Source organism: Tetrao urogallus (genome assembly GCF_951394365.1).
Source record: "Tetrao urogallus genome assembly, chromosome: 1".
NCBI classification, from domain to species: domain Eukaryota; kingdom Metazoa; phylum Chordata; class Aves; order Galliformes; family Phasianidae; genus Tetrao; species Tetrao urogallus.
In genome coordinates, this window is record NC_136813.1 from 98,504,689 (window position 1) to 98,531,903 (window position 27,215).

The following is a 27,215-nucleotide window of genomic DNA, read 5'->3' on the forward strand; positions in this document are numbered from 1 at the left end:
ACAAGGACAACTGTACTCCCAGCATCTTTAAAGGTTGTTGTACACAATTTACAGCATTAAAAACAAAGCACGTAATTACCTGCCTCCACTGCTTACGGCATCTCCTCCTCTCTGATAGGTTACTGTAATATTTAAAGATAAAAAATGAAATAATTTAAAAAGCAGAAAAGATTCCTTAAACAGTAGTATTAAACCTGCTTTTGTTTCATTTCTGCTAAGACAGTAAATGTACAGTGTTTATACATGAATTGAGAGTTTCATCCTGAAAGTCACTCTTTCTAATGCAAGTTTATACATAATACTTCTGTTTCTTGATAATTGCTACTCTTAGCTCCATCAAAGTTTCATATTTCAGTTCCATTCAGAAAAACACAAACAAACACACGTATAGCTTAAGAAAGCAGGAAGCCATACATCAGGTCGAACTTATCCTTAACATAGCTCTGCTGACTTCAGAGGAGTTACTCTGTGGAAGAATTTAGGTCATATATTTATTTCATGAATGAGTAAATGTTAAAGCTTTGCTCTACCTTATTCTCTTGGTAAGATAAAAGAGGTAGCATGATTTTATAACATACTTTACTTCCAATGTAAACAATGGCTCGTTACAGCTGAAACTACTACAAAAACACATGGTTTTTCTGAATGCTTCTGCACTTTACTCCTGGAACAAGTTTACTCTAAAAGTCCACAGAAGCTTTGAGTTTTACAACATTTTACAATTGGATTTAATAATGATAGCTTTTTTTTTTTTTTTATCTAAACCTTTACATGTATAAATCTTGTTAAAAAATCACTGGCAGAAAGACTGCTTCCTAAATTAGTAGGAATGGCTTTTGCTACTTCATAAGCATTACACATTAACTAAGTGCATGTGCACATGCTTTTATTTTTTTGGCAAGCACTGCATATCCTTCACAGGAAGCATCATGGTTAAGAAATTATTATAAGTAATGCACCCAGAAGAATCAGTGCTATATGTTTTGCAGGCTTGCAGTGGACTAGGCAAAGGGTTAAGGAGACTGCCTCCTTGCATATGTTCATGGATTCAACATTTCCCATCTAAGAATGTGTTGAAGAAAAGCAGCCAAATTCTGCTCTTTAGAAGAACTCCAAACTGGGAGTCTGCAAGAGAGAGATAAATGCTGGCAGTGATTACAACAACAGGATTAAAATGTAGAACGCTTTCTACAGGTAAATCTTACTGTAGGTAATGCTAAAGAAGGAGGTCTGGTACCATTTAAAGTCAGTAGGATGCATGACTAGAATCATGGATTGAAAAGGGATTTTTTTTCCTTTAAATGTTTCCCATAGTTCATGTTTTTCCAATTTCTTTAAAAATTCCAGTGCTATTTATTTTGCAGCTTTGACATATCTTATGAAGCTGAGGTATATTTTCCTTTAATGTTAAGAACCCAGCTGAGAAAATGCATATTAGCTAACCTACCAACCTCTGCAGAATTTCAGTAGCATGCTATAATTGTGACTGCAATAGAAGCTGTTAAGCCAATTAAGTAACAGCAAAATAATAATTTGAATTAGTCTCTACTGTGGATCTCAAAGGACTTCAGAAACGTTAGGGGCCACTCTGACTCATGCTGAACAGTAAGCAAATCCACTGAACATAACAGGATGACTTTTACAACAAGATACTATTCAGTGTGATTAAAAGCATGTGGATAAGAATTTAACCAATTATTGCTAGGTCTCTGTCAAGGAATGCAGAGAGACATAAGTTTGCTTCAGCTGCAGTCCAACCTGGAGGATGCAACACAGCTGTTGTCCAGGGGCCAAATCAGTACAGCAATTTTGAGCTAATATTTTGAGATAGATACTTTTGGCTGATTTTGCAGAGAAGGAATTAAGTGGCTTTTACCTTCCCCAGATATACACAGGGCTTTTGCGAAAATAAGTGATTTAGAACAAAGGAGAAAGATATGACCTGCCTATTCACTCAGCTTGTAGCTAAAAGGAATGTACATACAACAGTGGTGGGTAGTGAATGCGATGAAGTGTTTCCACTGCAGAGGAGAACCTGCTGACCTCCCAGACTGTGAGGCTGACTGAAGGTCCCATCTACAGAACAGAAAGGCTCTCCCCCGCTGACTATGGTGGTCTATGGCACAATTTATGTCATGGACATATTTCATACATTTTTAAGCAAAGAGAAAAAGAAGATGATTTTAAACCCACCCCAAATTCAAAATATAACATGGATAACAGGAATACTGCTTTGTAATTTTGTAGCACAAACATGTTTTAAGGCAGCAAGCAAAGAAATTTAACTGATAATTTGCTTTGATTTTCTGTATTTTTTAAAAGAAGCAACTCCTAGGATACTGATTTAATGAAAAGATAATAGGAAACTATTTCAGCAAATATAATCCCATTTTACCAATGTTGTAATCCCTTACAACTCAGCACCTAGGCTCTGCAAAGTCATTTCTCCTCCATCAGAAGTGCCTTTGACATCACTAGATGGAGGAGGCCACGCTACTTCATTGCAATGCCAAGAAGAGAGAGCTCAGGTTGCACAAACTGACAGAAGCATGCTACAAAATGGTGTGCTTGCATCACATGGTATATGACAAAATGGTACACAAAAATGGAATAAAAGCGTCAGATACAAAGCAAGTATAGACTACTTAGAGAATAACATTATGATACTTGTCATTAATGAAATTATTTTAAAAAACTTCCAAACAGCTGGGCTGGTTAAGCCAGAAAAGGAGAAACTGTACCATGAACACATGCTGAGTAACAAAGAAGGGGGGAAAAGTGCAAATATATACCTGTTGGTGTGAAGGTAAAAGACGGGACTGAAAAATCAAAACAAAATACAAACTGGTTATTAAGCTGAAGAAAGAAAGGGAAACATACCACATTAGTATAAATCTAGCAGACAGCTGAACATAAAACAAATGCAAATAACTAACCCAGAAGTTCAGTCACACTGACACAGAAGTAGAACTAAGTTTGTGATTCAAAAGATTGTCTCCACAGGCACCACTGGAAAAAAGTTTGATACTCCACTGTGCTCCTGAAGGGAATGACTGTGGTTTTGCCTCTGACTACCCTTCAGTTCGGTATCTTCAGTTTTTCTGAAGACCCTACTACAAACAAAAACCCTACACTGCTAATCATTTTAGAAAGCAGAATGACAAATTCTTAACAAAGCCTTATCAAGGTCCCATTGAATTTTATCTGTACCTTACCAAGAGAACCAAGTAAATGCTATTACGCTCAACTAACAGGTACACTTAGGCATTAAGTAAGAAAATAAACATATAAAGGAAGAAAGACAACTTCTGCTTTACTGTATCAAGAATTGCACCATCTCTTTTTTAAAAAAAAAACAAACCCTAAAACCTACTGCAGCAACTCATTTTTGTTTTCAGAGAAGAAATTGCTAAACAGTTATTATCTACCTTAAGGATGTAATACCTTTCAACCTTTCAAGTCATGGCTTTAGGAGGGAAAGGTTAACAATGGAACAATGACACTGCTTGACAATCTTCACTCTCACTGCCACTATAAATCCTCTTTGGATCAATAGGGCCCTTAATCCAAATACAGAGAGATAGCATCTGCTTTTCCTATTAGCACATGCTCCCCCTCCTGTTGACAAGACAGTATAGTTTTTCTACCACTGATGGGTAAAAAAAGGCTAATATTGCCCCTTTTGATCTAATAAAAATAAAGACCAGTGTAAGAGGAATAATAAAATATTCACTAAAAGAAAATTTCAGATGGAATTTGATCAGCAAATCTATCACAGAAAGAAAAGGTTCTAGCTGAGATAACAATCACTTACTACAGTTTATGCAATAACTCTGAGGTTGGGGGGGTAGGCTCCAGAATGTCTTGTTTTTAGAATTCAGGAAATGTTCTAGGTTCCCCCTGCTTTTTCCAAGCCAATTTATTTCCAAGAGTATGATAGAGTGCAAAAAGAAGAACCTTTAAGCATTATACCTAATCCAGGCTTGATTTATAGTACAGCTCTTTACTGTGAGAGTTCCACTGCATTTTCTTTGAGCTAGGCCTTTTCACACGGTCAACTTTAATTTAGCTACATTCAACAATATAGAACTGTCGTAACAAGCTTTCATTAAAACAGAAGGTGTATTTAAAAAACAGTTATTCAAAAGAAATCAAGAGTCTCAAAATTAACTCGTAATCATAAGGGCATGAAAAAAAATCTAAAACTACTGACTCACTACTTGCCTGTAAGCTGAGTAATAAACCTAGATTTGTTTTTAAAGAAATAGAGAACAGAGGAACAGAGGTTCAACTAAATGAATTTTTTACAGCAACCACACAAAGGAACAACTTAATTCACAGAGCTTCTAATAATAAACTCGTTTGAGTGTGTAAGAGTACTAGTACACTATGTATGTGTGGGAGTTTTAGCAGATGTCAGGCCTGAAGCTAAACATAAAAATAAACAAATAAATGCAAGACTGAAAAAAGTTTGCAAGTGATGACTTGATGCACTGTAGAGTGGCAAACTACTTTGCAATTTATATTTTCTTGAGGATTTTTTTTTTCTTGAGGAATACTTGATAATGGAGATGTATACCCTGTTTTTTTTGGCATGTGTTTTTATAAAAATCCACACCAAATTACACAAAAGGTATTTTTTTAGAAAATATTGAACAACACAGCTGTTTCAAGCACTAGAGCAATAGTTGATGCCATTAAAGTGACCGTTTTTTAGGACAAATTGTATGCCTTTTGCTTAATTGTAGGTACTGCTGAAAGCACAGTGATGTTAGTTTGATAGAACTGTAGAAAGGCAGTATGGCAGCATGCTATTAGTAAAACAAAACAGAGCAGGCCAATGCAGCAGAGTATTGAAGTCTGTCTTATCTAAGAAAATCTAGAAGAACAAAATTAAATTTGTCCCTGATCTCTGTGGTCACAACTGCAATAAAACCACTTGGCCTAAAGGCTACCCAAAGCATTGATATTTTAAAAGCATGGAGGGCACCTGAACACTGCACCCCCCTCCCCCCCCCAAAAAAAAGTTTTCAGGTTCCCATTCACTCAGTTGCTAATTTTAACACTGCTTCTTTTTCATAGCAACACACTGCTACTGTTAAATACATTGTGTTATATTTGCCTATCTGTCTCATCCATCATTTATTCAGTTTGAAGTGACTAAAAAATGCAGTCACATGACACCCTTCGTCCACTGAGATCTGTGCACCTTTGCAGCCTAGATCTGTTTTTTGATGGCCAAATATTGAACCAAAATCTCACTATTCTTTCAAAAGCATTCCATTTTCTAATTCATTCCAGAATTTATGGTTTTCACTCCATAAGTGCCTACAAAGTATTGGTTTGAGATGTAATGAAGTGCATCATACTAAATTCAGCTTTACCTTCAGGGCTTAATCAAAAGATTATTGTATCAGGACAGATATTTTTTTTTTATTCCAGAAGATCTTTCAGGTAGATATTCTACTTTTGTTTGTCATGGAATATATTATAAAGCACTGCTTGCCCAACAATCTGACATAAAAGGTACTGGTAACATGAAAACTAAGAGTGCTTTAAAGTTAGTCCCACTGCTATCCTTGTAACTGAATACAGATGCAAGATTTGATAGCCCCAGAATTCAGTCCCAGACAAGGGTCCCTTGAGAGCATTTATGAAAGAGTCTTGGAAAGCACTATGTACTGTTGTGCTTTCACAAACAGTCTTTTCACCACATTCCCAGGAATATAAGGAAATTCAAGTACACACACCAGAAGCATCATTGTAATCGACACCACTGTTAGTATTCTTAGCAGTAAGCAAAAGACTGAATAAGAGGGACAATAAGCAACCAACCAATTGCTTTCTTTTCAGATGGTTCAGAAAGTTGGGTAGTAAGGACATACTGGAAGCTCCCAGATGTAAATCCATCTTGTACTTTCCTCATTCGTACAACTACCTTTACGAAAAGCTAGTCTAGATATTTTTCTAAATGCTCATACTTTAAGGTCAAGTTAAAGTCAAGCCAACATGTTGCATAAATAATAGTGCTTTCTACATAAGCTACTTATTCAAACTTCCTGAAAACATTGGCCCAATTTGATAAATCCTGCTTAAAATCTTAAAAGAGAAAGAGATTGATGATGAATTGCCAGTAAAGAGGCATTCAGCAACTTGGAGATTGAAACATAGTATGGCACCTTTTCTGATACCAGCATAAGTACTAGTGAGTCCATTTCGCTTCTTCCTGTGGCGATACAACCAGATGCTGAAGACCATGAGGATAATCCAACAGGCTGCACCGATTCCAGCGATAAAGGCAGGCTGTTTTACTACGTCAGAGATCTGCTGGGCTAAACTGACTTGATCTTCTGAAGATACAGGATTTCCATGCGAATCTGAAAAAAAGGACATCACAAATCTCTAGTTAATCTGAATGAGCAACTGCAAGAGGCAACACGAAAAGAACTGACAGGACTGTATCCAGTTCTTCAAGGCAATATGCTTAAGATTGCTCATCAAAATCTCTTCTTATAGGTCTGGACAGAAATATCTGCTTTCAATATACAACCCATTCTTCCAACTCTACTGGCTTCTGTTTGTAGTGATTGCTAAAATCAGACCACTGGATTGTTGTTTTTTTTTTCACTTTAGCAAACAAAAACAGTCCCAGAAAATTCAAGAGGACAAAAAAAACAACATAGAAGAAAGCTCAAGTAGAGAACAAGCTTAGTGTGTTCTTAGGGCTCTGTGAAAATGCAGAACTACATATATATACATTCTCATAACAGAAAGTCACAAAACAAAGACAAATTCAAAGAACATTCTCCTGATGTTGATGTTGAGGGATATATTTTAATTTAGCAGTTCCTGACAGGTGACTTAAATATCATATTACACAGTCCATGTACTCTTTGCAGGTTCCCACTTTGACTTCAATTAAAAAAGACTGAATATTTAAGAGTTCATAAAGAAGTAAAAATACAAAATAACCAGTTCTGCTCACTTAACACCACTGAAAAAGCTCAAAGATGATTAAAAAGGAGTTCTGAATTGTTAATAATAGTCAAGTAGTCTTGTTGTTACTGGACATGCTGCCTTCTTCAAATACTGTTTACCCCTAAAATTCCCAAATTAAAATAATGAATGTGTATTTTTTTTTTTTTTTTTTTTTTTTTTTTTTTTTTCCCCTCTGTAATGAAAGCACAACCAATGATCAGTCTTTTGTTCTTTTTCTGCATTATACTTTTGCAAGAACCTTCTAGGAACGTTAGTAAAAATATTAAGTCACTGAAAAATGCTAACTGAAATGAAGCAACTCAAAGATAAAATACTGTCTTCCTGATTTCTTAACCACTACAGTGAGTTCTCACTGGAAATTTCATCACTGCACAGGCAAGAATTTGAAACCTTTAGTCAGTCAGAGCGGATATTGCTTTACACATTCCATGTTTAGTCTTTGAAAAACCCATTTTTATTTTTGTGTAAATTCAACAAGGTTTTATTCAACAAGTTTTTTTTTGTTTGTTTGTTTGTTTTTAAATTATGGATAGTGACATCATATACTAGAATAGAAATCAGTGTTTTTAGGTGAAAGATATTGTTACAAGTAACATTAATAGAAACTACATATGATATGAAGACCTGTTCACTTAAAAACCATCATATTTTCTCTAAGGACTAACAAGTGACTAGATTATATTTCTGTGACCCATCTTGTATTGTTCCAAAATAAGCTTAAACAAAATAACAATACAAAAGAAACTAACAATATAACTATATGACTAAAAAAGAGCAATATAAAATGGATATGGAATGAAAACAAAACCAAAACCTCCTCTGAAAAAGGATATCTTCATGAATGGGAAATGATTAAATTAATAACAACCCTTTTCCAGTGAAGAATTTCACATTTCATTTTTTGTGATATATCTGTTTGGCCAAGGAATCATCACTGCCTTTGACTGCTACCTTATTGGAAATTTTATTTCATATTTCCAGCCCCTTTATCTTCTGTGATCCGAAGCATACTGGCTAGTCTGAAAGTTTACCAAGCAGACTCATTCTTTTCTTACTAATACATTCTTTGTGTCTGCTGGGTTTATAGATTTCATGCCTATTTGTGCAAGGTTAAGATGGGTTGCATCAGATTTTATGGAGACAGCCAAACGAAGTTCCACGCAAGTGGCCAGATGGGCTTAAACATACAAAGTATACTGTGACTAATGAATTAAAACTGTCACTCTGTTTCTCATCTTTTGTCTCTTTGCAGCTGAGGCCATATTAAGATATGAAAACTTGCATCACCAGTCTGTTTGCAAAATGAGTGACCCTACTATTTCTCTATCTTTAAAAAGCTACTCCAACTAGTACTTCCTAATGGAATAGAAAAAAATATTTCCAGACAGCTTATGTCCCTGAATACATTTAGAAAATTGATAAATGATAAATTGATAAATTGATAAAAAGAGAAAAAACATTAGAGAAATCCTTTAAATATATATATTTAAAACAGTAAATCCAGAAAATAATAAAAAACTTAAAAGCTAAATGAAGATGTTTTTAAAACATATTAATAGTACAAACATACAGAAATTCAGGAACTTCATATACAAACATTTTGCATTGCTCAGTGAATGCATATCTGAAGATTACAAAACACTGGAGAATCTCTTTGAACACTCATTCTTCTAATTTTTAACTAAGAATCATTCCATGGTATTATTTTACTAGCTATTGCAAGCATAATAACAACATAATAATATATTTGCTGTTAAGAAACAAGGCTTACACTACACAGCATACGTGCAGACTGCAAGTGATTTTACACTGAATTAACTGTTATATACTTACATACATAGTGACAAGAAAAATGAGCATGTGTACATGTATATTCATACACACAACACAGTAGAAAAGAAGAAAGAAGGGCTTTCAAAAGGCCACATTTAATCCATATACCACGCTTATGATTTAAAAACAGAAATCAAGCTAAATATACAGCAAGGGAAAGAAGACCTAGTGAACCTGCCATTACTAATAATTTCCATATACAGTGTCTTGGAAGCCTTTCTTTGAGAAGGGCAACTTCACTCTTTGCCACAGTCCCATGTGAGATCAATCTGGAACAAACCTCTCGAATGAAAAAAATACTTTCTCTTCATCCTAAGAAATTTCTGGAAGCTTTGACCGATATATAAACAGTTCATAATCAACATTCCTGTTCCTGCTTGCACTCCTCAGGGAAACATGCCAAAATAATAAGCAAACATAAAGATTGTAAGGCAAAGTGCATCTTACTGTCAGAGCAATTGCCACAGCTTATAATGTACTTTAGAAGGCCTCAGAATTGTTGGAGCAGGCTGATCCCATAACTGCCTGAAACCAGCATATTATCACACTGACTCATCCCCTTTTCTTCTACCTTGAGATAAGAACCTCACAGAGCACGTTGATTTGGCTATTGCTTACAGGCTCTCTGATTCTGACTGTGCCAAAGCTCCAAGTTTCAGACTTCAATGAAAACTCATTACAATTCATGTCACATAGAACTATAAATTTTAATTCCCTATGTAAAATATTCATGTAAATAATGTAAAAATCAATGTTTAAGTTGTCAAATGCTGAACAGATTACTAATATAGAATTAAGATTGGAACGGTGAAGATTTAAAAAGACAGGAAATTCCAGGTTCACAGGTGTGCAGGTAACTTCAATTTTGCCCTGTATGTGTACAACATATAGTATAGTACTTGCCAATATGTCTGTCTCATTTAGTATACAAATGTACAATAGGAAATAGGAAGATATCATTTTTGTGGGTATTGGTAATTTGGGCAACTCAAAACCAGCAAAACACTTGGAATCTGCAACATGATGTCTGATGTTTCCTCAAATACATGTGGTGTGGTACATTATGAAAATTATACAATAAAATACAATCCAGTTAAGAAAATGCTATTTTGTCTCCTCTCTGGTAACACGTATTTCTAACATTGGAAAAATAGCATTTTTGTAAATCAGTCCTACAGCACACAGCTTGTGAGGAGTCAACCAAAAGTTGGCTTGGAAGGACTTGCTCTGTGAGGAAAAAAAATCTCCTCTTACCAAAGGGGATATCAACAAAACCCACCATGCAACTACCATTTCAGAACTACATGAAGGGCTGACAGAATATTATCTCTAAACAAAACAATTAGAGTAATGATTCAGTGAGACTTCCATAGCATGCTGAGATATCCAATAGTTGAATAATGTACTCAATATTTATAAAATTTCTACAGACATCTCAATAAATAATTGCATCACATATATTAATAGGAATTATGCATTTATGAGTCATATTAACTGGTGTGAGGTCTATCAGAACTGGCACCCTGTGCAAAATATGTTGCAGGATATTCCCTTTTTGTGACTTACTTGAAAACTAGCATATGTTATATTACTGAGCTATTAGAGAATCACAGAATCACAGAATGTCTTGGGTTGGAAAGGATCCTGAAGATCATCTAGCTCCACCAAGGCAGCATAAGCAAGGTAGTCACTGTCATAGGTGGTATCACATCACTGGACAGATGTAAGGCTAGAGATCAGTTTGATGTGAAAATTCTTATCTTTCTGTACAGGGCAATTTTGTAATCCATGTGACAATAAAAATATTCTATCAAATTTTTTCAGTATGAATTTTTTTTCTCCACAGAGAAACATGAGGATTTACAGTGAGCTGTGGATATGAAGTACACTTTTTTTTTTTCCTTAGTGGCAAAGATCTTTCTTTTTTGTTATGTAAAATACCAATTTTTCAAACAAACAAAAAATGATTTTCCAGGCCTTGAAATAAACAGAAAGCTGTAAAACGCCACTTAAAAACTCTAAGGAAGATTTAATGGCAACCAAAGAGGGTGTTTTAAGGAGACACGTGATTTTTCAGCTGACTTCATGATTTTAAACATCAGAATATGATAACAAGAGAGTATATTGTTGGCTTGCCTCAGGAGGCACTCGAGTCTCTGGCAGTGCAGCTCACTGAGCTGCCTCACATCAGTAGAGACACAGAAAATGGAAGAGCTCTGCGCTTACAATTTGTACCTGTCTTTGTATCAGGTTAAGTGTGTGCACAAGGTCACTTATCACAGCTCAGCTGATGCATGGTATTGTGATTGCACACCTCAGCTCTCAGAGAATCCAATTTCTCTATTCCTCCCCTCTTGTTCTGGAAGGCGGACTATGGGAGGCGAAGCTTGCTCCTTTCACACACCTGGCTGAAATCTGCCCAGCCATCGCTCACAACAGTCACAAACTGGTGAGCAACCTGCATAGTGCACAGCCTCAAAAATGAGTTTGGTGTGTAAGAGAGTAGGTTACAGTGGGGAAAAAAAGTCTCACATTAAATCTCTTCTTCAGACATTCCAAAGCCAGGCACAATTCAGACTCATGCTTCATAGAATCACAGAATCACAGCATTGCCTGGGTTGAAAAGAACCTCAAAGATCATCTAGTTTCAACCCCCCTGCTGTGTGCAGGGTTGCCAAACACTACACCAGGCTGCCCAGAACCCCATCCAGCCTGGCCCCGAATGCCTCCAGGGATGAGGCATCCACAACCTCCTTTGTTCCAGTGGGACACCACTCTCTGAGTGAAAAACTTCCTCCTAATATCTAACCTAAACCTCCCCTGTCATAGTTTAAAACCATTCCTCCTTGTCCTATTACTATCCACCCACGTAAACAGTCTTTCCCCATCCTGCTTGTATGTTCCCTTCAAGTACTGAAAGGCCACAGTGTGCTTTTCTGCACACTGAACTCATAGTTCCAAAACAAAACAAAAAAAGCTATTATACTAATTCAGATATCAGAAAAGACTTCCTGAATGAATAGTTGGGATCAGTGAAAAATGTAGGAACTTAAAGGCAAACATGCAGTTCTCAGAGCATGTTGGTATAGGGAGTCAGGACTCTTTCAAACCTTCTAAAAGGAGCATCTTTCCTCCCTCTCTCTGGCTTTACTTCCCTCTTACTATAACCATGTAATTTATTGCTGGTGAAAGGTGCCAACTGATGACATCAACAAATTAATTTTCTATCTTCAGAAGAGCTACTAGAAAACTGCAGTGTCTGCTCCATGCCCCTGCTGGGACTGCATCCAACAGCTAAGAATGCAAGTCTTTGCGGGAATTGTAAGAGAACTTGAACCTTTCCACAATGTAGTGTTAAGTAAACTGGAGCCATTCACATGCCTTGAGGATTTTAGCTTGATCTATACCAAATAAAGAATATTCCTCTTAAGTTAAAGTACTAATTTTCAGCAGCTCCTGCAGTTATCTAAAGGATTGCACAACCGTCTGGGTAATCCTTTGTATTGTTTTCAGTGACATGGATCTCCCAAAGTCTCTTCTTTCCACATCTTTGTCATGAAACTGTAACAATCAAATTATGGCATTTTTCCTACAGAATATGTAGTTTTAGCTATGCCACTTAGAAGCAAGCAATAAAAAATATGAAATCAAATCCCAGCCACTTAGAAATATATGGTTTTTAGCAGACTAAAGGCTTACTTCTGCATCTGAACAGCCTATGAGAAAGACGATTGCCTCATGCTTTCTAACATGGTATCAGTAAAGGCCAGCATCAGAAAAGTTGGCAAAAAACCCTGACAGAACATCACTTATTTCTTTTTCCATTTACCAAAACTCCAAAGTGGTTAAGTTTCATTATACAGTTCACCTTCATTTAACATTTACTTATCATCAGAGAAAAGGAAAAAAAAAAAGTGGCCATAAGGAATTTGGCTTTGAAATTCTAGTCTACCTTTTAATTTACACTCATTAATCTTAGATTTTCTAAATCTAAACTGTACAGAACAAACCTAAATTTGAATGGAAAACTGACTGTAGAGAAGCACAATCTAGCAAATAACCATGACTTTTTTTGGACATATTAATGGAATATTACATAAACCATATGCAATTTTTTCTTAAAATCTCTATTAATCATATGCCTGTGTAAGCCAAACAAATTAAAGATAATAGTTGGAGAAGTATATAGAGGTGATAATAATTGGGGAAGTATATATAAGGTTACTCCGAAAGCAATGCCTCCTACTTATTTCCACAGAAACCACAACAACTAAAAGAACACAATAACACTATTTAGTAGAGCAATTTCTCAGTTACAAAACACTATTTTTTGACACCATTCGCTATGCATTTTCACCAGTGATAAAGAAGAGCTTGTGTGCTGCATTCGCAAAAATCTGCACCAGCTGACGTGATCCAATGTCAGCGTCATACTGCTGAAACACACCACACACTGCCTCACTGTGCTCACATTCACTCTTTGGTCTCCAAAAACATTCAGCAAGCGTCTGTGAATGTCAGAATGTGCCGTCTTTTTCCACATGGAAGGAAGGACTCAGTGACACACATTTGTCTCATCCAAGCTTTCATGTCAGATGCCATTTTGTCAGAGTGCTCCTCTGCTGCCTTCTGTCACATGGCCACAAAATGTAAAGGAATATTGGTGGGAAGATTTAACCTCTACTGCCATATCACCAACATCCACCTCTGATGTTGTGGGCCAACATCATAAAGCAGGAGGCATTACTTTCAGAGCAGTGCTTGTACATGTAATTTTACAGCAAATATATTACTTGTTCAGTCCTGTTTTCATACGCAATATTTATGTGGTTTTTAAATAAAAAGTCAAGTAACAGGGAAGGTCTACTAGTGATACAAATATAGAAATGAAGTCCAGAACAGAAGATGTAGGGTTTTTTTTTTTGGTGATTATATATAGACTATATGGTGTAATGATAAAGTAGCCTGGTACTACCTTATCAGGTAGGTAAAGCAGCATATGACTATACCTAAAATTACTTTAAATGCTCTTCAGTGATTCAACAGAAAAGAAGCCTTTCTCCCAGGTATACCCAAAAGCAATATCCATGATGTGCATTTATGACAGAATGTTTAGATTAACTTAAGTTAGGAAGTCAAGATAATTGTAAATCACCTGGTACCTTTTATTCCTCTACTGGGGAGCTTCCAGACACAGCTGATATTTATTTTTTCTAATGCTAGCAAGCTCCTGTTTTTTTTTGCATCAATATTCTGATCAAGACAAATCACCTCTCTGAACTAAAGTGAGCCAACATTTAAGGATTCATACTACTCTACATGTTTTATTACACCATTATTAAGCTTGAAATTTCACTTTGATAAAATCAGCAACCAAGAAACAATGCTGAATTTGAAGAATCAAACATTTGCACAGATAAACTCCTATCTTTAGAATGCAGTTTCAAGACAAGTTTAAAACAAGAAATGCCAAACCCTGCCCATGCAGAGATCAGGTAACATTATTTATTTCAATTGAAAGTATTTCTGATGCCATAAAGGACAAAAGCAAACAAACAAAAATGACTGAAACAAACAGACAGGATTACCAGCAGGCTTACCTAACTGGATAAACTGGGGATCACTTTTCACTCCAGGTCCTGCTCCAGTACTTGCTGCCACTTCCACGCTGTATCGAATACCTGGTACTAAGGAAGGGATGACAACAGAAAAGGTGGAACCATCTACTGTCTTGTTTATGTGGTATCGACTTTCATTGCCAAGGCACCAAACCTGCAGGGAAGTAAGTGTATTGTATGTATAAACATTAAAAATTAAAAAGTGAAGGATCATTAGAAGGAAGGTTGACACATTTCCTTCTGCTGGGTAAGATTTAGAATCTGTCACTATTTTAAAATCTGTTTCAGTCATGGTTCAGAGTTGTAGAAGTTCTGAATACTGGAAAGCTATTTCTTGTTCCAAAGAACAGCTCCAAATACTAATATTACTTGATTGAGTTCATCCCAATTCATTCAATCCATGACAATGCTACTAATAAAGCTAAAAGCATTAGTAACATGGAACAAGTAAGAGAAACCCCTTAACCAAAAATCATTCATGTAAACAACAAAGTAAGAGCATTCAGATAAATGAGTTTGCAATTCTCTTATTAAGGAATCATTCATCAAGCAAGATTTTATTCACTCAAGTGCTTTTCTTCATGACATCAGAGGAGAACAGATACCATGCTGGAATAAAAAGGTTACCTTTTTAAAGAACAAATGGCAGCGAGAGATGAGGATTAGTAATATACTATCTTCTATTGAGAGACAATGGGATCATGTCAAATCTCATTTTTTGATCGAAACTAGAACACAAATCTAAAAACTTTTATTTGCCATTTTAGAAATCCATTACTATATTCAGTCATATTAAATGACTGGGAAAGTGCAGTACTTGTGTGGCAAATGCTTTTAAGGGAATGGCTGAACGCTCAACTGCTATCAAAAGTAGCATAGCAACTAATTTAGGCCTAAGAAAACGATGATTTCTATTCCTTATTCACAGCTGTATTGCTCTACACTGAATATTTTTTTTTAGTTAAAATTAAATTCAGTAATTTATTTGTAGAGAAGCAAGCTTTCCTGGGAATGTCAGCATTTCTGAACCTGTGCTGACTGCACACAGGAGGGAAGATCGCACTTTTGACATATGGAGCTTTTAAAAGATTTACTACCCAGATAGTTGTTCTTAATCCCTTGTGCAGTTCTGCTGTTGCAGAGATTGTCAGGTGAGTGAGCTAGAGTTTCACTTGGAGAACAATTGCTAGGGCACTTTCCATGGAGTCCTTTCTGCCTGGATACTGTAAACTTTCTTTATTTCACCATCAGGACACTCTAAGACCCTTTTTCATTCTCCGGATGCCTAGGTTTGAAAAAAGGCTAGTGGGACACTGTGGGGATCTGAAATGTATTTTAAGCTCCTTTGAAATAGAATCCCAACACGGCGCATACAGAACTGCTTCTGTAAAGCGGGTCAGAGCACAGAAAGAGAACAGAAGAGACTCTTTTTATATTCAGATATCAAATACAGATTATTTCGGTCAGAAGGAGATATAATTATTAATAACATTGTTCTTAAATTCTGAAGGATGGTCTAAGAAAATGCTATGATTTAAATAAGAACTTGATAAAGTGAAGAACGCGAGATTTAAGTCTGCATTTTGTCGTGAGTCATTTTCACAGAAATTGCTACAATACTACACTTGTACAATAGTGCATATGTAAATAACAAAAATAATATATGATGTACTTTCAACTATGCACTACTTACTTGTAAAAGTGTTTTGTTCTTAGGTGCTCAAACAAATGGGGAAATTTGCAAATTGGGAATGGTACATTAAACATCAGGTTGTTCAGTACTTGTCAGTACTATAATTGATTATACATCTAAACAGGCAAGTGAAAACTCATTTCCAGAATGTTATGAAGCAGAGGGGAATTCACACTACAACAGACATATCAGTGAAGAAAAAAAGAGTATAAAGAGAATTTCTAACTTCATGCTAGGAATAACCTCTGCTATGGTTTGATTTCTGGCTTTTTCTGTGTGATACTGGCGTTTCTCCGGTTAAGATGGTATCCTTCTTTATACATGTTTCATCTTTTAATTAAGTAAATACACTCTTGCCTTAGACCAAGGTACTTAGAAGACTGAAGAATTCCCCCTCCCCAGCACACACACCTATTTTTAGGGGAAAAATGTGAAATAGAAAAATGTCAATTTAAAAAAAAGAAAATTTTACAAGATTTCATTTTTTTTTTTTTGTTAGAAGTTCTTACACATAAATCACTTTTTTCCTCACATTTTTAGAGAAAAATGATAACTACATACAGCTCAAATAACAACTACATATATATATTCATTGTGTCTGTTTTCTGTCCATGGTGAGAAAATACAATGGAAAATAAGGGCACGCAGACAATAAATGTAGGAGAAATGTGCCAGTGTGCCACCTACTGCTACAGAAGCACTAGAAGACAGTTTGCTCTAACACCTGACAGCTTATTAGCTCTGAATACTGGGAGGTAAGTCAGGTATTATACTCACTCACAAATATGAATTTCCTGAATTTTATTGTTTTGTCCTTACAACCTTAGCATTCTTCTGATGCAGTTTCTTTATGGAAATAGTTCCACCCTTCTGGTTCATTAAATAAAATAATTTTGCAAATACTTTTTTTTTTTTCTTCAAATTACATTATATGTCTGAAACTAAGCCACAAACTTATTTTATTTCTACCAGTTCACCAAGTTCCAAGTTCTGATGTTTTATTGTTCTAAATTTACCATGAAGTGCAGTGATCTCTTCCCTTTTCCATTAATACTAAGGGAAAACAAAATAGCCAAATGAGTTTGTAAGGCAAGGGACACACATGTCTGTACTACAGTGTCTCACCTGAAAAAGGAGCCAAGACAGATAGATGATCCTGCCACTCAGTGGCTATTAAAAGTTTATTTCCAGTACACAACTAAATATTTAAAGTGTTTGTAGCTTGCTTAGCAAAACTAAGCTTCAGTTAATTTGTAAAGCAAATTATCTCAAAACAACTGGAAATAAATACTGTGTATGTTGCTAAATGAACAACAAGTAAATATTTCATAATGTACTCATAATTTTTGAAAAATTATATAGCTTAATGAGAGCTTTCTTCTGTGAAAAATACAAGAAAATTTCTATACACTTGCTATATTTAGTATTATACAAGAACATTCTTTACTTGAAAGTTTTCTATTTGACTGCTCAGTTAAAAATAAATTCCTCACATCTTAACACTGTTAGTTATTATCCTTGAGCTTTGCAATTCCTTAGGCCTGTTTATATTTATTATTGCAGTCAATGTCTTTGAGTCACAAAATGGTTCTCTAACAGGTAGGATTCCCTCTCAGCTTGTCTATGCATTTCTCAATTTATAACAAAGGCAGGAAAGTAGTCATTTTAACTATTAGTGCTGAACTTTTGTTTTGATTTATAGAGGTGGCTTTAATTGCTTTCTACGATTTAGACGGAATTACTAAGTACAGAATTTGATTCTTCGAAGAAATCATTTTCTAAACCATCTGCTCTAACTTTGCCCAGTAGATGGAGCCAGGCATCCACAAACAACTCACCCATCGGAACCCAGCCAAGACTTTGCCACGGGATATATGAGAGTATTACCTTATATTCTTGAACCATTCCATTCTGGTTATCCTCGGGAGGTGGCTGCCAAGTGACTACAATTGCAGTCCCATTCCCATCATTTTTAGTTACTGAAACACTCTGAGGTGGAGCACTGGGCGCTGTTTGTTTGGGGAGAAAGATTGAATGGTTAAGTTTGTCAAATGCAACAGTAAGGTGTTTTAGTTTTCTTTTTAAAGGAAAACTGGTTTCTGTACCACAAAAAATGTATTATTTTACTCCCTAGTTTCTCTTATGTGCAATTCTTGCCCACAGATCACAGATCAGTATGTATACCTATATTACCTCGTATACAAGGTAAGTGATGTGAACCTACAGGAACTTACAGGTAAGCTTCTAATTTCTGCTGTGCTGTCTCTGTAAGACAGAAAAAGTCAGGCAGGCCACTGGCCTCTCCAAACTCAGATACCAATTACCTGAACAACACAGACTTGAGGACAGAATTCTTGAATGAGTTTCAAAGCATCTCAGCCATGATCAACAGTATTGAAAGATGAAGTCTGTAAATTGACCCTAGCAGAACGTTAAACCTCAGCTGCTCTACTGTGTGAAAAATAGTGAGCAATACAAACCATATTAAAATCAGGACTGAATGCGTTATGCTTAATAGATTTATATTTTGAATTTTAAATAGTCTTTCTAAAAACAGTATGCTTAGATGATGCTTGGGATGAATGCAATTAAGCACACCTCTTGAACCACCCACAGAAGTAAACAAGAGCTACAGTGTATTTATACCAGGTAGTGAAGAGATAAGGAAAAAGGTATCACATCCCAGCAGAGGCACTGAAATGTCTATTCTGAAGCACCGGCCACATTACAAACTTATTATGCCTGAACTACCAGATGAGCTACAACAAAAGAAACAGCTTTATGAACCTTCTCTTTTTAGCATGCGTTTGAGATGGAAATACATAATTTAGTCCACTATATCTGTTGCCCTCATGCATCTTTTCATTTTGTATTACTGATTGATGCAGATATAAAAGCCTTCTAAGAATGTGGTTTCCATTCCCTCAGCTACAGTGCTTTGATGATTTCTGCGGTGTCTGCTATCTACTCAAGATAGTGATTAGTAAGTGCTTGAATCTGACAGAAGTCACTTGTGACCAGACCATGAACTCAGCAGGGAGGAGTGCACACTGCAGTGAAGATAAAAAGCACATTTCCCATTGTGTGTTGGAGGAGGGTTTTGCACATCCCTCTCTCTCTCTCTGTCTCTCACACATGGTTCTGAATATTTACTTCGATGTCACCAAACAATTCACTTAATGATCAGTCCAACACAGTCTCCTCTGCTGCAGACTGCTGTTCTCAAACAGCACACACTTCAAACAAAATCAAATAACGAACATATCAGAGAAAAGCAGGCCAGAATACTACTTCAAAAAGGAAAGATGAAGACAGTCTGGCTCCTACTTGCCTTCTTCTAGGGTTTTTGCAAATTTCACTTCACTATCTGCTCCTTGAAACTCATTAAAAAAAGGGCGGGCCTTGATTTCATAGTTTACACCTTTCTTCAGTTCTGGAATGATAACGCTGTTTTTGGTTGGAGTCCTCACTTCAAAAATTAACCATTCTGACTCTCCATAGGATGCTGGTGTTGGCCGGTAAAGGATTTTATATCCTTGAATATACTGGGATTGCTGGTCCACCTGGAAAAACAGCAGAAAGACACCCATTACAACAACGCATTGTTCAATAATGTATTAAACAATCAGGAATAATTTATTAAACTATTAGGAACTGTGCATGTTGTCTACAACATTAGTCCTTGTTCTATCCATTTATTTTATTCAAAATAAACAATGCTGAACATGATACAGACTCCTTGAATTACAGCAAAGTACAGGTCTGATTCAAAAGAGCGTTAATATTGATGATGGTAGAATGGTACCAATTTCAGTGCATTTATGGAAGCATTAAAGGGGGATAGCAGAGTTGTATAACCCTCGGTGTGAGAAATGAACCACCTTTACATTCATGGACAGAATGAATGGAGTCAGGGGAACCCAGCATAGACTTTGCCTATGCAAATCTGCTCTGCAGAATGGGGCAGGAAAGAGGACCAGGACATGGGATCAATGGCTCTGATGAACACAGATCAAGCGCCAAGTGTGCCGGCTCTCCTGAGGTGTGAAGCCTCTCAAAATTCAGGAAATGAGCACTGCTTCCTGCATGCTTCCTTCTGGAGTAAGTGATTTAAAAGGGCAGCCAACAGGCACTATCTGCATTGCTCTGATGAGACTGGAGGCGTTGAAGGGCAGATTTGCCCAAGTGCTTCCTCGGTGTTCACTGACTCAGTAGGAGCCTCCTCTGCTGGAGGAAAGGGACTGTTTTAAGAGGGCTCTTAAGATGCTTACAAAATCAATATGGTAATAAGGATGAGACTTGGAAAAATAGATCAAATATAGTCTCGACTGATTTAAAACTAAGGCCATTTTATACTGCATATATGGAGAAAGAAACCTTAATGTAAATTAGGACAGGATTCAATGTGTTTGGCTGCAACCACAGCAGAAAGTTATCTTGCAGAAATTATCTTTTGTGCAGCATTAACAACAAATTCCAATTTCTGATGAATAAGAAATTCCAAATACAACAATAAGAAACTTTTAAAAAGCTGCACCAGATTTTCCCTATTTTCAAAAATCTCACACGGTGATATAATAAAACTATTTGCTTGTTATTTTACTCAAAGAAAAAGAGTTTCATTTTTAATAAGCACATAAAGAATGCATGTGCTAGCTAAAGGTGAAGTAATGCTTACATTTAAAATTGCAGAGAAGCCACAGGCCACCCAAGAAACTAACAAAAAACTGGCTGCCTGGAAAAGGTTGTTCTGTAAGTAAAGGTCGAACAAAATTGTGCTAGGAGCCTCAAGGATATTTTAATGTTATTAGTTAAAAGAGGAAATAGCACAGTGCAGGTGGCCTTACCGCAGATAAGTGGATGCAACACGGCAGATACTACCTTGTAGTACTGAGCACTGGGCAAGGGCTCTTCTTCAGAGTCAAAATGTCATTGCTCTTACTCAAAATGTTCTGCTGTGGCATGGCAGGGGCTACATCCTGTGCTCTGACTGCCAATAGACTGACATGTTTAGACAGAAGATCTGAAAAGATTTTAAAGCTCAAACTCATTTGATAAATTCCTGCACTAGTGTAACTTTCTCCCATTTTTCTTCTTCATTCTGCATTCTATTTTAAAACTGGTCTTCTTTTCATTCAATTTTATTTTCTTGTTGGTTGTTACTTTAGATTTCCTATATTGTTCTTTCTCTTCATTTCTACCTTTTGATCACCAAATGTCTCCCATAGCAAGACATTTATAATTTTTCCTTCACCGTGGCTCCAAAGTTTCATGAATATTTTTCATGTATGTTATCCTTTCCCTTGCTTCAGGACTTCTACAATATTGTTTTCTCACTCTCCCATTTCCCTGTTATACTCTTCACACAACCAACTTCCTTTTTCCTCCTGTCAGAACAACACCAATAGAACACCTCTGAATTGTTATTTGTCTCTTCTACTTGTACTGCATGCATTCATAGCACCGTGGGAAGAATAGTATATTCAGATGAGGCTATTTTGGTTTGGGTGTGTTTCTCAGTACATAAACAGGATGGAAGAAACACTTTCAAAGATAACTACGCAGTATTTCCCTCCACTGGTATCTGACAGATGGGGAATTACCCATATTATCTCATTAGGGGACTAAATACACTTTCTACTGAAAGCAGTGCAAAAGCTTCAAATGATTTAACCTAAGAAAGCTTAAGATCGATTCTTTAGTATCCAGGAGGATATATTGGGAACTATCACCATATTATAAGCAATATTCTCCATGGGGACAAGAAATATGATAATGTCACAAAGTTCAATGAAGTATGAAAACAAAGCCCCAGTAGAACTTATTGCAAAGAAAACATTGCCAGCTTTTTAAAAACTATGCAGCTTCTTGGAGAGTGACTTCACAGTGGTCAAACAGCACACTTCAGCAATGCATGTAACTACCTTTATGATGACGATTTATACTTACTGTCCAATGAACTTCGATCGAGGAGGAAGAAAGGATAGTAGGGTTGTGCAGATGTAGTACGACATCACCTAGCTCTCTCTGCACCTGCTTGTGATCCACACCTTGACTTGTTGGTGGAACATCTGTAATAATTTAAGATTCAATTCTCACAAGCATGTAATTATTAAAATAAGTATATATAAATACAAATAAATATATCGTAAAACATAGGAAGGTTTCAACCATTAAGTTTATCTTAGGTACTTTCCAGAAATGTATGAAAAATCTACAGAAAGTCTTTTCCTGAGTTAATGGTGTCAAATAAATGTACTGCACTTTCTTTGACAAAAATAGGATGAAGAAACAGGACAGAAATGACGGATAAAAAGAAAGAACCACATTCAGGGAGATCTGTGGAAAATGACTACAGCAGCATCTCTTTATTCTTTCCTGCCAAAAGGAGAAAATTTTCTATTGCCCACTCCACATTCCAACAGAGACCACAAAAACTATATGAAAGGGCTATATTGTGAATGCTTTGCCTTCGGGTAAATTAATTGGCAAACTTACTATTTAATTACAAAAGAAACAAAAACTGTAGAAACTAAAAGCAAGTCACATAGCTGAAGTTTCACTCTGATAGGAGGTGACTTCTGTAAACAGAAGGCAGAGCACAGCTGAGTGTTGTCTTGCTCTACTGACATTTAGTCAGCTAAAAGAATTGGCCATACACATGAAGGGACAATTTCCTCTCAAAATAGGCAGCAGGACAATGGAAACATACCTCTGCATGCAGTGCCTTTGAAAAGAATACTTAGCTGAAATTTAATGACTGTCCTAGACATATATAAAATTTATAGGGCAGTGACTAACAGAGTGTCTCAAATATACATGTACTACAGACAACAGAGGAACACAAGTCTCTATACTGATTTCATATGTTTCCCTTTGATCGCTTCATTTTAGAAAATACCATGCTGACCACAGTTAAAATCACAGACTAGGGAATTCAGTGAATTTACTTAGACTGATTTTTCTTTTCCTAATACAATTCCAGATACAGAGTAATGCATTACATAAACTTTACTCTAGCCTACTACTTTCTCTGTCTGATCTCCTCTAGTGATTAGACAAGATTAGAAAACCTTCAAGGATTCTGTTCTCTGAAGACCTTGGTAAATACCTGTCTACTCACAAGACAGGCAAAAGAGAGACTAAATAGAAACTGTGTATATATCTATTACAACTACTGCAGTAAGTCCTTGCAGGTATCCTAAAAGTTGAGGTTTTTTAGATGCTGATTTTAAAGGTACTTGTTACAATTAAATGAAAAAGATGAAAAGCATCCTTTCTGCGTGGTAGTTATACTCTAAGTTTTCAGTCTTGTCAAAACAATATTAAAAATTTTGTAAGGCTGCATTAAAAAAATATCAGTGTGAGGACAACTTCTCAAAAATACAGTTCCCATTTTGGCATATAAAACTTATGTCACTTTGCAGTCTTGTCACACAGCTGCCTCAAATATCTGCAGAACAATGAGATCTCTCTGAAGTTAATAAAGCAAATTGAGATTACCATGCAATCAGTAAATGACAAAACTAGCCTCTTAGAAAGGAATGCTGGTTGCATGCAAAACAAAACAAAACAAAACAAAGAAACATCACGATATTACTGCTATATCTATTATGTTCTGCCTAACATTTAACAGAGCATGATTTCTTTAATGCTTTGAAAGCATTAATGGTAGAAAATTCTACTTGGAGAGTTGCCTAAATATCAACTTGCTTGGAATGCTACAGAAAAGTCAGTTCAGTAATTAGTGATATTTTCACTACTAGTTATAAAAGGCGAGTCATTAATAATATGACTAAAACTATTAGTAGACTCAGCAATTTGCAATTCTGTGCTACAGAACTATATACATCATCTATTCTATGTTTTCTTGGTTAGTCTCTAAAGTTTCCAATACAGGGACTGTGAGTGAGAACACTTCAGCATTTTTTAATGTTGGTCAGGTCTAAAGACTGAGATGAGATTCCTGATCTGGACATGAATTTAACACAAGGCAATAAATTTCTATGAACAGAAGTTAACTGGGAGAATTTTGAATTAATTTACTGGCTCAAACTGAAAACTTGTGGAATGCGACACTGCATAAAAAACTGACCTGTATAGAACACTGCATCCCACCTGCCTGCACAGTAACACATGCTGTTCTTTGAGGCACACCTAGGAACCTGTGTAATTCTTATCTTCTATGCAGTTATAACTACACTGCCTATCCATCCACTGAAATTGTTACCAAGCAGAAATGCATAATAACTAACAGTGGGAATATGAAACTGCCCACTCTCCATGGGAGAAAAATTTGCTTTCAGACCAACTCCAGAACAAATGAAAAGTTCCTAAATGAAGATTTTTTGTTTCCTTTAAGGAACTTCCTTCCAAAAACAAATGTGCTTATTTCTGCAAAGAAAAAAATAAACATACAGCACAAGCATCTTAATAAGCCAGTGGATCAAATTCTCTACTAAAGCAGGAAAAAAAAAAAAAGGAAGATGATTTTTGTTACTTTTTCTTTGAAAAAGAATAAATTCTTTTTTTTTCCTATTTAAGAATGAAAATATTTGCACTGGAACAATTCAGGCTGCAAAATTCATAGAATCATCACAGAATCATTCAAGTTGGAAGGGACCTTTAAAGGTCATCTAGTCCAACTCTTTAGCAATGAATGTGGACACCAACAGCTAGGCCTGGTTGCTCAGAGCCCTGTCCAGCCTGCCCCTGGGATGGGACATCCAACATTTCTCTGGGCAACCTGTGCCAGTGCTTCACTATTGTTATTATAATAAACTTTTTACTAAATGTCCTCTGTTCTAGTTTGAAACTATCTCCCTTTGTTCTATCACAACAAATCCCACTAAAGTGTCTAGCCCCTTCTTTTTATAGCCCCCTTGAAGATACTGAAAGGCTGTTCTCAGGTCTCTTTGGACCCTTCCTCCAGGCTGAACAGCTCCAGCTCTCTCTGCTTGAAGTTGCACAGAATTATTTCCCGAACACTACGTTAAGTACATTTATTTTCTACACTGAATGTGAATTTATTTAAAATTTTGCATAGATAGATTCAGTTCATAGCTGCACTTCAGCTGTAGCTTCAGTCAGCAGGTGACTTCTTCAGAAGCTACTACCCAGTTCTGTCTTTCACCTGGCTACCTGTAAGCATTGTCTCTCGTCCCTATTGTTTTCAACAGCAGTACTACTGCAATGCTTTCAACATACCGCTGAAAGTTCTTCCTTCCTGGCTCACAATGCCCAGTTCCTTCAAATTTTAAATTTCTTTCTTTCCTAATTCTGCAGAAGCCAAATTAGATCATATACTGTTTTTAAGTTCTAAGCTTCATTTGGTTCACTGGACACAGTAACATTTTCATAGAATTTAAGGATTTGTGTGATAGCTTCAAAAATCAGAGATCACTTTTGTTGCTAACAAGAGCTATTCTGTAAGACGTAACTATCTTTGGATAAGAGATAATATGGCTCCCTTAGTCAGCACAATATGCTGTCCAAGCAGCTTTTAGAGTTTATGTTATAGGGAAACGCAAGTTTAAACAATGTATTTCACTACCTAGCATGTATCACAGTCAGCACAGATAGTCGAAAGCTAGCAAAATGTCTGCATCTAGTATTTCTCAGTCAATTTGTAGCAGTGACTGAGGACACCTACAATGTTCAATACCAAAAGCTTACCTTGAGTTTTCACTGGATCAGATATTTGGCTTGGGTCACTTAATCCATACGCATTAGCTGCCCTCACAAGGAATAGATAAATTGCACTAGGCTTTAGCCCCTTAACTGCAAAACTCTCTGTTTTCACATTTTCAGCTACAGTTTGCCAGCTGCTACCAGATGCATGACTAAGGATAAAACACACACAACAACAGGTTAGCATGTGCTTCTTTAACAATATATTATATACAAACTTAAGTACAGCAAGATCACAAGAGACACATATACCTGAAGGCCTCAATTACGTAAGAGGTTGGCGTTGCACCTGAATTCAAATTAGGTTGCCATGACAATGTTACTGTATTTCTGCTGACATCTGTAACCTCGGGTTTTGATGGAGCACTAGGAATCAAGTTTGGGTCAGTCGGTCTTGGTGGCTGCACTGGGACTCCAAATTCTAACAAAGGAGAGAGAAATACTGAGCACAGATAGACAGCAAGCAGCTGTAAGCTAAATGCTATTCACATCTGCACTGGCAATTTATGACAGAGTCAGATAATTACTGCATTTCAATTTTTGACTTTCTTTTATGCATTTTCTCCATGCAGAGAACATAATTGATTTACCTTGGACCTCTATGTAAGCACTCCATGTAGCTTCGCCACTTGGGGTTGAAGCAACGCAGGTGTACCGACCAGTGTCACCCAGCTGAGTAGGAAAAGAGAAGAATAAATATTTGAAACAATCAGGCACTCAGTGGGCTAGAAAAGTAATTATACCTCTGTACATTTCTCTATGAATATGAATAAATCTTTTAGTCTGAAGAAAACTTTGAACGACAAGCTTCTTACATTAGAAGGAATAATTTTATGTGCTACAAAATGAAAAGGGGTATGTTTCTGAGTATTCTTTAAAAAAGGGGAAATGTTGCATATCCTTGTTTAACACTGCCCATTCTGAAATCAGCATGCTGAAGGCCAAGTCTTGTAGCACTTATTCCTTACTCTGTGGAGTTCTTAAGAAACAAATTGAAAAGGAACTTAGATGATAAGATTCCCATACAATCTTCTGCCTAAATACTGCTATGGGACTTGTCTGGACTGAAGAACTGTAGAGAATGCTGTTCTTAAAACAAAGCTTAAATGTTTCACAAGGCCTTGTACCTATTGGTTTCTTTGTGCATAAATTTCATTCTAAGGCAGACTCCTGCCCAAAAATATCTTCATATGTTATTCTCATTTAGTTCTGAATGATGCCTTATTTGGCACTTAATTCTGTAGAGAGGACCTGTATTATAATTACTAATATAATTATATATTAATATATATTTAATTAATATATATATATATAACATATAATATAATATATAATATATATATAATATAATTAATATATATATTAATATATAATACTAATAA

At 36.1% G+C, this 27,215-nt stretch overlaps 1 protein-coding gene across 1 annotated transcript in view; it reads right to left on the minus strand.

Moving 5' to 3' along the window:
- ROBO1 (roundabout guidance receptor 1) overlaps positions 1–27,215 on the minus strand; it is a gene marked incomplete at both ends in the record, with an annotated part of 508,695 nt that overhangs the window by 29,424 nt on the left and 452,056 nt on the right. Inside the window, 10 exons of the mRNA XM_079549537.1 lie at positions 80–122; positions 2,793–2,819; positions 6,180–6,377; positions 14,433–14,604; positions 18,031–18,152; positions 19,475–19,706; positions 22,093–22,214; positions 25,819–25,985; positions 26,086–26,254; positions 26,424–26,505. Coding sequence (XP_079405663.1) covers positions 80–122; positions 2,793–2,819; positions 6,180–6,377; positions 14,433–14,604; positions 18,031–18,152; positions 19,475–19,706; positions 22,093–22,214; positions 25,819–25,985; positions 26,086–26,254; positions 26,424–26,505 — 1,334 coding nt within the window. The remainder of the gene's footprint in view (positions 1–79; positions 123–2,792; positions 2,820–6,179; positions 6,378–14,432; positions 14,605–18,030; positions 18,153–19,474; positions 19,707–22,092; positions 22,215–25,818; positions 25,986–26,085; positions 26,255–26,423; positions 26,506–27,215) is intronic.